The 11645-nt window shown below is 38.4% G+C and overlaps 1 protein-coding gene across 1 annotated transcript in view; it reads left to right on the plus strand.

Annotated features, from left to right (window-relative positions):
* Positions 1-11645, plus strand: part of RPGRIP1 (RPGR interacting protein 1) — a 65955-nt gene that overhangs the window by 32020 nt on the left and 22290 nt on the right. Inside the window, 9 exon segments of the mRNA XM_007951234.1 lie at positions 396-539; positions 999-1149; positions 3312-3764; positions 4415-4569; positions 5039-5381; positions 6819-7003; positions 7306-7509; positions 8090-8214; positions 8916-8926. Coding sequence (XP_007949425.1) covers positions 396-539; positions 999-1149; positions 3312-3764; positions 4415-4569; positions 5039-5381; positions 6819-7003; positions 7306-7509; positions 8090-8214; positions 8916-8926 — 1771 coding nt within the window.

Below are 11645 nucleotides of genomic sequence, written 5' to 3' on the forward strand. Positions count from 1 at the left end.
GATTTGAAAAGTAACTAGATAATATTTTGACTGGATTGAGGACCATATTTGGAAGGATCTGAGAAGGCTGAGAGTAGAGATAGCGTCATAGCTCCATCCATTTTTCCCACCCTTTACAGCTCATGTAATTTAGAATCTTTTTCAGACGAAGACTTGAAATGACCTGCTGAAGAGCCAGCGGCCATTAGAGCCTGTATAACCTTCCTTCACTGCTGCTACTGAACATGAAGAACTAGGGAAGAGAGCACTTGTGAAGTAATACAAGTCCTCTTATGTTTTGGAGTCGATTCTGCTGCTAACATTTTACCTACTACTAACAACTTCTTTATGGAGAATAGTTATTACTGTACCTATCACATTTATACTCCTTTTACTAATGGTTTCCCCTTCTATAGCCCTATGAATCAAGAAACCAAGAAGAGCAGAAACTTTCCCAAATGTTAAGTGAATTGCAAGCATCACATGCAGAGACCACATTGGAACTGGATAAGACCAGAGACATGCTTCTTCTGCAGCGCCAAATCAACGAGTGTTATCAGGTGCAAGAACAGATGATATGGGGGGAGAAGGGGATAGTAAAGGGGCACGTAGGAAGCACTTATAGGACTGGGAATGAAGCAAGGCCTGGGTTTCCAGAGTTGATGCAAGGTAATATATTATCCTATACAAATATAGAATATGCTGTTCTTTGAAAAACTTGAAGACTCACACATGGTCATAGCACCTTCTCAATAGCAGCCAATGAAGGGGTCAGCTAATGAAAATGGAAGGTGTGAAGCTTCCAGGTTCACTTTTTGTCAGTCCCAAGAAAATATTACCCTATGATACTAATAGCACAATTGGTCATAGAGGGGTCAGTGAGAAACCCACTAGTGGATGCATCTTCCCCAGTTGAAGAGATAGCAGAGTCTCCTTTACCCAGAAAATGCTACTTTTTATCTGGACTCTTTAGCTCTGGGCCACTGAGATGGAAAAATTCAGACACGATTTTTTTTCAGGAGGAACTGGAGGCATTGATGAGAAAAGCTGATAATGAAAATAAAGATAGCAAAGAGAAACTGGAGAGGTTAAATCAACTCCTAGACCTCAAGACCAATCGTATCAAGCAGCTGGAAGATATTTTAAGAAGCCATGGCCTTCCAACATCTGGCAAGTCTTAGCACTTTGTTATCCTCATCTTGGAACCCTTCATACAGCTAACACATATATTCCTCTTTGTGTACCCATTTAAGAACTACCTCTTATGACCTTGGCATGTGATGTATTCCTCCCCTTCTTCTTTGTCCTATTATCTTTGTTGTTATAATATGTAGTTTAGGAACTCTTTTCCTCTACTATGTCAATGTGTTTTTCTGATTTCTTAGGAGAGTTTTCACTAGGAATCAGCAGTTGCTTCCATGAGTTGATTCTATTTTGAGAATGAGAGAGTGCCACTGTCAGCCCTTGGGTGATATGACACACTTTCTTGAGATTGTTTCTTCAACCCAGACCTAAAGCAGTTTTTGTTGATAATAGAACTTCATAACTCATTTTCCATCATCCTTTTCTGTGATTTCTAAAAGTTTCTAAAATTTTGTTGCAGTTTGAGGATGTTGACAGTGACAAGGGTGCTGCCTGGATATTTATGCAGGCTTCATACACAGGCATTGCTGACCAGAGTCTGGTCTCAGCTTTGTACATCAAGAAACTTGGCTGTGTTAATACACCACCAGTAAGAGACATGATTTAACATTAACTGAATTCACCAGAGACATGTTTAATCCCAAATGCTCATTTATTGTTTTATAGTAGTGGCTATTCCATTGCTATCATAAGACTACTTGAAACCATTATTCAGGGCATTCTCTCTAGAAAGCAGAATCAGTAAGCAGGTTTGTTAGTGAGCATGGAACCAGAGTAAAGTTGTTGTTGTTGTTTTATGTGCCATCAAGTCGGACCCATCTCATAATGATTCCTCCTTGGGTTTCTGAGGCAGTATCACTATGGAAGTAGATTGCCCAACCTGCTTTCCGAGGAGTGGCTGGTGGGTTTGAACCGCCAGCCTTCTGGTTAGTGGTCAAGTGCCTTAGGCACTACGCTACCAGAATAAAGGGAGGTGGATTTTGGAGCATGGTTTAACCATGCCAGTGTGAATATGATAAAAGAAACTCTCCTTGGATTGAAATTCTCATGTCATTCAGATTCAAGGTCTTTCTTCTGGAACAGTACAGAATAAATACCCTTACCTACTTCTGAAGATTGATTTTTTTTAGTACATATTTCTTTGGTTACTGGTAAACCTAAAGAGTTTTCATATGTTGATCAGTTATTTGTATTATATCTTTTGAGAATTCTTGTCCTCTGTTCATTTCTTAATAGTATCTTATTTATTTGTAGAAGTTATTTATATACTAAGATAATTAACCCTGTTATACAATGCAAAAGTTTAGTTGTATTAGTCTTATCAATTAAGAAACCATTAATTAGTTAATCTCCATATGCCATTATTTTGGACATGAAGACATTCTCATGTATCTAGAGTATTTTTATTTTACTGCTTTAACTCTTAAAATAGGACCTTCACCATCAACACACGGTGACTACTCTAACACTCCCCATTTTGAAGCAGACTAGTTATCAAAGTTTCTGATTGGTTGGACATGGAAGGTAATGCTCAGATTTGGTAGATAGTCTAAATATCTTCTCATCCCATTACCAATATTTTCAACTTCTTTCTAGTAAGTTTCCTCCCTCATTTCTTGCTCCATGACTTTTTGACTTAAAGAACATATTTTTACCTTCTTACTATGAAACCAAATATTAACAGAATAAAGATTCTTGTCAGTCATCTAGCTGGAGAAGGGGAAACATTTCTTGGTAGGCTTCAACGTAATAGACACTGTGGCTATAACTTGCTATTCTGTCCATAGCCAATATCCTAGACTTATTCTGTTTATTGGAATATTCATGTTTTGTGTTCTTGGTGCTTCTCTAAGGGAATTATCAACTAATTAATGGGATCTTACTGTAAACCCAAATAGTGTCATGTATGTGGTGAAACTGTGCTTCCAGTGTTTTCCTGAGCTTACCATTTATTTTCCAATCACTCATTTTGTACCTTCTCTCTAAAGCAGACTCTGGATTATTTTGTTATCAGAATTCAGATCTCCTTGTTGTCATTCTATTGCTTTTCTTTTTGAATCACATGGTTTCTTCAAATAATCACAACTTAAACTTTCACCATGTTTTTCAGTCTCTTTCTACCCACCCTTCTTTATGCTAGGATAGAACACTCTACCTTTAACGGATAGGCAGTTTTCTTTCCCCTCTAGAACAGCTGAAAGATATGGCTTATGGCACTCGACAGTTGCCATTATGTCTGGAAACACTACCAGCCAATAGAGATGAGGATAAAGTGGACATTTCTCTGCTGCATCAAGGTGAAACTCTTTTTGAACTGCACCTCCATCAGGCCTTCCTGACATCTGCTGCACTGGCTCAGGCTGGAGATATCCAACCTACCACTTTTTGTACTTATTCCTTCTATGATTTTGAGACTCACTGTACTCCACTGGCTGTGGGGTCACAGCCTCTGTATGACTTCACCTCTCAGTATGTGGTGGAGACAGACTCCCTTTTCTTGCGCTACCTTCAAGGGGCTTCAGTCTGGATAGATCTTCACCAGGCTATAGCCAGTGAGCACCACACCCTTGCAGCTGGATGGATTTGCTTTGATAGGGTACTGAACACTGTGGAGAGAGTCCATGGCACTACCACACTTACTGGTAAGTGCTGTTTTGTTTCCAGTGCTCCCAAGACTATAGTAGTATTTTCCAAAGTCTGTACTTGAGCCTCTGCCTTTATTATTTTATTTTATTTTTAACTTTTTATTGTGATTTTGGTGAAATTTTACAAAGCAGATCCATTCCACGTTCAATAGTTCGTACACATTTTATTTTGTGACACTGATTGCAATCCCCACAATATAACAGCTCTCTTCCCACTTCCTTCCTGTAGTTACCCTTTCCCTGTGTCCTTCCCACCTATGTACTCCTGCCTCCTTAGCTTTCTCCCTGTACGAATTCTGTCCTTCTAATTTCTCATGATTGATTGTTCTAAGGAATACATCTCTCTGGTGTAGTTGTTCAACTCAGAGACCTGTTTATATTGTTTGACTGAAAGTTAAGCCATAGGAGTGAGTCCAATTCCAGCCCCAAAGGGTGACTACGGGCCATAGTGTGGAGGGTTTCACCAGTCTCTATCCAACCAGTAGTTCTGGTCTTTTTTATGTTTTTTAGTTTTGTTACACATTTTTTCTACCATTCTAACCAGGATCTCCAATTTTGATCCCTTTCAAAGTGGCTGGCAACTGCTTTTATTCTTGATCTTGCCACACTATCTGTATCTCCATGCCTTTCATACCTTCTGCTACCAGGAGCTGGTGGAGAAGACTTTGGAGCGCTAGAGTATTGGATGAAGCTTCACTTCCCCGTAAGAGCCAGACTACAGGCATGCAGTAAGCAAAAGAAAGCTCAGGCCTACCTGTCAGCTAATGTGCCTGAAGCCTGGGAGACCCAGGAGGAGATGGAGGTGAGGAAAATGATGTATTCGTACATCCCAAAGGAGCCTCAGCCATGCAGCTCAAGAGAACAGCTCAGTCCTCCACTCTCAATAAGTATTTGTTGAATGAGAAAGAGAAAAATTGTCATGCCACAACTAGTCCAGATTCTTTCTTTGGTCAAGCTTGAGTTTGAAATGAAATCATGCCCTTTGAGCTATTGGAGCTAGCCTACCTCTCCTTGCTGTGAAGAAAAAAAAAAAAGCTTCTCTGATCTATTCTTTAAGAGTAAGGGCAGGAGTACTAGCATACCCCTCAAGTAACTGTCTGCCAGAGCCAGTTTGCAGGCAGGTGAAGGTCATTAAGTTTCTCTATGACCCCAGTTAGTATACAGCAATTCTCTCAGGTTGAAGGTCTTCCTCAGCAGCAGTGTTGAGCTGCACTCACAACAATTCTGTCAGGCTGCCCTTTTTCCTCATTCCAAGACCAACATCTTTCCAGTCCAGATCACAGGCTTGGAAACATCAGAATGAGCTGTGGGTGGAGATCATCAGGTGCTGCGACCTCCGGAGTCGTCGGCTGGGAACCCAACCCAGTCCCTATGCCATGTACCGCTTCTTCACTTTTGCTGACCATGACACTGCCATCATTCCAGCCAGTAACAATCCCTATTTTAGAGACCAGGCGCGATTCCCTGTGCTTGTGACCTCTGAGCTGAATCAGTATCTGAAGCAGGAAGCCCTACTTGTGTATGTTTTTGATGATGAAGACTCAGAGCCTGGCTCATACCTTGGCCAAGTGCAAGTGCCCTTGCTACCTCTTGCACAAAACAAATCCATTGAAGGTGGGATTTCAAGATTATTATATCCCTGTGCTCTCTGTCCAGTGTTATTTCCCTGTCCTAAGTTTACCTTTTTCTGATGACTTGCTTGGAATAGTGTATCTTACAGCCTGCTGAAATTATTTTAGAATATTATCAGGAGCAACCAGGCAGAAAACTTAGAGCCTTACTACCTATATGAATACAAGGGCTTCTTCTGCTTCTTTTCAGCAACAAAAACAAAACTCTTAAATTGGTAGATTCACCAACCTGAATTTTACATCCTCTATCCTTGAACAAACTTTTTCAAATTTTCTAGTTCTTTTCAGTATTTGTCTTTACTTAAAGCCTAGTGCTTTTTGGCATGTAGTTGATTAAGTATCTGATCATGAGCTCTAATCATAACACTCCCCCTTAATACATTCTCTGCATTCTTTTAAACTTCAGATAAAAGTTAGAGAAACTTCCACAGAAGACCATGACAAAGGCAAATATCTTGGAATTTTTAAATACTACTTGCTATAGTTTCATACTCAGATTTTCCAGGTGTACCTAGGAGGGTTTGACTCTCTGGCTGCAGACCTGAGAGAGTAAGGCAGGAATACTCATACCCTTTTTGGGAAGTCTGAATGGGTACAGCTATTTCTAATCATATTGAACAAGCTTCTGGATATTTAGGAATTGTGTGAGGCCTTGCTCCTCCCAATGCCACAACTGCTAAAAAGGAGATGATGCTTCTGCCATAACTCCTCCTTGAAAAGGAGAGGCAGTGTGAACCATCTGTTACCATGGAGAAGTTTGACATTTGGCAATGAGGTATTTGCTTAAGTTTTTTGTTTTTGTTTTTGTTTTTGGCTTTTGTTATTTTAGAAATAGGGACTAGTTGAGTGTAGATGATGCTTTTCTTGGTATGACTAAGGCATTGTAAGCCTTTTGTAATAGTAAAGCAATCTTACTTATTGGCAGGGTGATTGATAACAAGCAAGCTGTATTCCTCTCCATGAAACTTTTGACTATCTCTTCCTGAAACCAAGAAATACTCATCTTCCCCTATAAACATTCTAAGTATACTGTTACTTTATGTTACTCCTAAGTATATTAGCATCTTGATTATGTGATTGACATTAATCAATTACTAAGGATCCCTGGTGGCGGCACTAAGGTTAAACACTCAGCTGCTAACTGAAAGGTTGGTAGTTCATACCCACCCAGTGGCTCCACAGGAGAAAGACCTGGCAATTTGCTTCTGTAAAGATTACAGTCAAAAAAACACTATGGGGCAGTTCTGCTCCATCACATGGGGTTGCTATGAGGTGGAATTGACTTGATGTCATCTAATAACAACAATCAGTTACTAACAAAATATAAAGAAATTAAAAACTGAGGGAATAGATGAGGTGTTGTTAAATGAAGGTTTGCCTATTTTATGTGATGAGATCTTATTATTTATGTATGTCTCAGGTGATTTTAACCTTACTGACCCTGTGGGGAAACCCAATGGATCTATTGAGATGAAAGTGAATTGGAAGTCTCAATACCTGCCCCCAGAGAACTTCCTAAAACCAGAAGATCATACTGAGGAGAATGACATCAAGGACAGTTTAGAGACCTTATCTGAAGAAGAAATGGCTTCCTTTTCTCCCCAGGTAGCAGATCTCTCCCAACCATGTGGAGTGGATTTGAGGGAAAAGGTATTAAAATTGGAGTGAAAGAAGTTTCTTCTCTGAATGCGATGTGTTTTGTGAACTTAATCTGCATCCCTCGTAATGCCATGAGGCTATTGATGGAGCAGAATCTGGGGTTTTATTGTGGGGAGTAGAGGGAGATGGCGTCTCACCTCCACAGGAGGAGAGGAATGATGTCTAATGCTAGTTCACAAATCCCTTTCTTGAGTTTCAAGGTTGTTAAACTATCATCTTGTAAGACTGTCTCTGATCCTTTTACTTAGGACAACACGGCATCTGTTGAGATTCCCATTGAAGCTGGCCAATATCAAGTAAAAAGAAAACCTTTTCATATGGGAGAAAGAAAGGAAAAGCACCGCCAGATTGAGACCTACTCAAGAAGAAAACATGGCAAAAGAGCAGGGATCCAAGGAAAGAACAGAATGGAGTATCTTAGTCGAACTGTCTTTGGTGGAAATTTACTACAGGTAAAACCTTTGAGATCCTGAAGAACTGAAATATGGATTGCAGTGTCCCCAGATGTGTTATTCTCAAGGTAGAGGCAGAAGCAGACACACAAGAGAGACAATAGCTGTGGCTGTTGGTAGCTGGTATGTGTTTCATAATCACAATAATAAACCCTGGTTTAATAAACTCTGAACTGTTCATTTCCATTTCATTTAATTCAGCATCTTATGGATTCTCCAATTTATGCTGAGAACTTAGGTACCACTGTCTTAACCAGTCACTTTAGGTGGAAGAAAGAACTTTAAGTGGAAGAAATTAAGGAAAAAGTATATGCTGAACACCAACTCTGTGCTGGACAATACCTTTCTTGCATAGAAAACTAGACTAAAGTCACTTATGTAGCACCTGAACACCCCCCCACACACACACACACTATAACTTAGCATTTGTTTTTAAAAATTATTTTCCAATTTGAACATGTGTTAATTTTGTATTTATTTAAAAACACAGTATTAAATTTAAAAACAGCTAATACTAGAAAAAAGGAGAGAAAGAAATCCAAGATATTACCAACAGTGGTATTGTTGTCTTGTTCTGAAGCAGATGAACTACACTGAGTGGAAATTCTCAGGGCTTAAAGTCTCCACAGATGATGATGTGAAAACCAATCAGCCTATGGAAGAGGCTGTGACATCAGCCTGCTCAGCATTAAACCAGAAGGAAGAGTCTATAGATGGTATTGTCTTTTTAAATCTAATTCCCCTATTGAATCACCTTTTTTTTTTTTTTTTAATTAAGCCAGTTATTTACTTTCTTCCTTCATCTTGCAGTACAAAACTTTTCATGGAAAATGAATACTTAAAAATACCCTAGATCCGATTTTATGTTGAACTGTGATGGTTAGGCCAACTAAGGCTTGAACTCTCAAAGGAAGTAACTTCTATATATTTATATCTAGCTTAGAGTGGCTGATGGGTTTGAACTGCCAGCCTTCTGGTTAGCAAATGCCTCAGGCACTACACTACCAGAGCTCCCCTTAGTTAGATACTATTTATAAAATGTTAACTTGTTTTAAGGTCTTGTGATTAATAGTTACAAAGAAATAGAAGGAGGAGTGTGGTTGGCTTTCTTGTGATGTTAATCCAGTTTTTTCATACATTAAGGCAAACCTTTTGCATTACAATGAAAAAGTAGGCATAATTCCAGGTTATAGTCATGATGGACTGGGTCATTCAGACCAACTTTCCACTGATGACAAATAAAAAGCTAATGTTAATATATTAAAAAAAAAAATCTTAATGCTTCTTAAAAGCATCAAAAAGCCAAAAGGAGAGGGAGGTATCATCTGGCCTACATCAGGGAGGTGATTGGCACTTTAGCCCTGGGACATTGCTACGCTTGTGGTGGGCTGTTGGGGTGATGAGAGACTGCATCCGGGTCTGCCCAAAGTAGGAACCCTGGAGAACTGCCCACTCTCTGCTCTGAGACCCTGATGACGCCACCATTCTGAGCCTCTTTTGCTCTGCAAGGCAGAGTTCTACTTTGGGGACACTTGCAAGGCTACAGGGACAAGGGGCTGACCTGATTGCCTCTAGGACACCAGATATTAAGAGTTACCAGATACAAACTGTGCAACAACTGTTACTAGGGTCATGAAGATAAAAGCTGAGCTTTAAAATTTCAGCAAGGACAAGATGTTATGGAAATTGGTATCATAAGTTTAAAAATATGTTTTCTTTTAAAATAATTTTAAACTTACATAAGAGTTACAAGAATAGGACAAAAATTTCCATATATCCTTACCCAAATTCACCAAGTTTTAAGTTTTGCCTTATCATTTTATTTTATTTTGCTGAAGTATTTGAAAATAAGTTGCAAACATCATGCCCCCTTACTAGTATATGTTTCAGTATTTAGTGTCCTAATGAAAAGGAAATTCTATTATGTAATCAAGGTAAGATTATCAAATTTGCAAAATCTAACATAGATACGTTATAATCTAATCTAATGTCAAGTCCATATTCAGAATTTGCCAATTTTTCCAATAATGTCCAGTATGGCAGTTTGTTTGTTTTTCCTTTATCCAGTCTAGGATCATGCATTGCATTTAGTCATGTCTCTTTAGTCTCATTTAATCTGGAATAATTCCTTAGCTTTTCTTTGTCATTCATGATATTGATGTTTTTGAGAACTATTTAGGCCAACTGTTCTGTAGAATATTCCTCAATTTGGATTGGTCTGCTTTTTTTTATAATTAGATTCATATTATGATTTGGTGGCATGGTGCCTAAGGCATTTGACTGTTAACCAGAAGGTTGGTTGTTCAAAACCACCAGCCACTCCTCGGAAGGAAGAATGGACAATCTACTTTCACAGAGATAAAAAAAAAAAAAAAAATCACCGCCATTGAGTCTGATCCGACTTGAGTTTCCGAGGAGGTATCATTATGGAAGTAGATTGCTCAATCTTCCTTCTGAGGAGTGGCTGGTGGGTTTGAACCACCACCCTTATGGTTAGCAGTGACATGCCTTTGGAAACCCAAAGGGAGGGGTTGCTATGAGTTGGAATTGACTCAATGGCAGTGAGTTTTTTTTTTTTTTTCACCACAGAAATAGCAATAAGTTTTTTCACTGCATCACTTTAGGAGGTATGTAATGTCAGGTTGTTCCATTATTGGTGATGTTAACTTTGATTATTTAGTTAAGAAGGAATCTGTTAAGTTTTTCCACTGTAAGTTACCATTTTTCTCTTTATAATTTTTAAGTTATTTGTAAGAAGATACTTTGAGACTATATCAATATCTTGTTTCTCATCAAATTTTACCTGATAATTTTGCCATCCATTTTTTTATATGGATCAAACACTGTAGTAATGTTTGCAAAAGTCACTGAAAATTTGGAACTGTATCAATAAAAGTTATAGAATGACAAATATAGACATTTATAAGAAAGAAAGGGTGAGTTAGAACAAAATGAAAAATGACTAAAAGAAGAATTGAGGAAATATCCAGAATGAAGCAAGAAGAGTCAACAAGATGAAAATACATAAAAGAGGAGAAGAGATAAAAGACAATGAGAAGATCTAACTTCACCAGAGAGGATAGTCAGGCAGCCAACAAACACATAAAGAAATGTTCACTATTGTTAGCCATTAGAGAGCTACAAATCAAAACAACAATGAGATACCATCTGGCCCCAGCACTAATAGCATAGTTCAACAAGACAGAATATAACAAATATTGGCGAGGATGTAGAGAGATTGAGACTCTCATACACTGCTGGTGGGACTGTAAAATGGTACAACCACTGTGGAAAGCAGTATGGCGATTCCTTAAAAAGTGGGAATTAGAAATACAATTTGATCCAGCCATTCCATTACTAGGTATATATCCTAAAGAAGTGAGAGCCAGAACAAAAACAGATATATGGACCCTCATCTTCATTGCAGCACTATATACAATAGCAAAAAGATGGAAACAACCTAGGTGTCCATCAACAGAAGAATGGATAACCAAGCTATGGTACACACACACAATGGAATACTATGCAACACTAAAGAATAATGTAGAATCTGCAAAACACCACATAAGGTGAATGAACTTGGAGGACATTTCGCTGAGTGAAATAAGTCAATCACAGAAGAACAAACATAGAGTATTAGTTAATTATTGTAAAAAGTCAAGGAAAGCTTTATATATGGATGGAAACTTTCTTGGTTGACTACCAAGGGTGGGAGGGGAGGGGAGGAAACACTGCAAAAAAAAAAAAAAGAAAAAATACTGACAGCCTTAAAAAAAAAAAAAAAGACAATGAGAAAGTCTAAACTACATATAATTAAATATAAGGAAGAAGAAGCAGAGAAAATATTTAAAGTGATAATGGCTTAGACTTTCTCAGAACTAATAAAGGATATTAAAATTCAATGAAATGAAACTCAAGCAGGATAAGTGAAAACAAATACAAATTGGACATACCAGAGTAAAAGTGCAGAAAATAAAAATATTATAAGCAACCAAAAAAAAAGGTACATCAGAAAGATGTTGTTGTTGTTCTTAAGTGCCGCCGAGTCGTTTCCGACTCATAGCGACCCCATGCACAGCAGAACGAAACACTGCCTGATCCTGCGCCAGCCCCACAATCCCTGCTATACTTGAGCC

Source organism: Orycteropus afer, unplaced genomic scaffold (genome assembly GCF_000298275.1).
Source record: "Orycteropus afer afer isolate SDZICR_OR568_19922 unplaced genomic scaffold, OryAfe1.0 scaffold00292, whole genome shotgun sequence".
NCBI classification, from domain to species: domain Eukaryota; kingdom Metazoa; phylum Chordata; class Mammalia; order Tubulidentata; family Orycteropodidae; genus Orycteropus; species Orycteropus afer.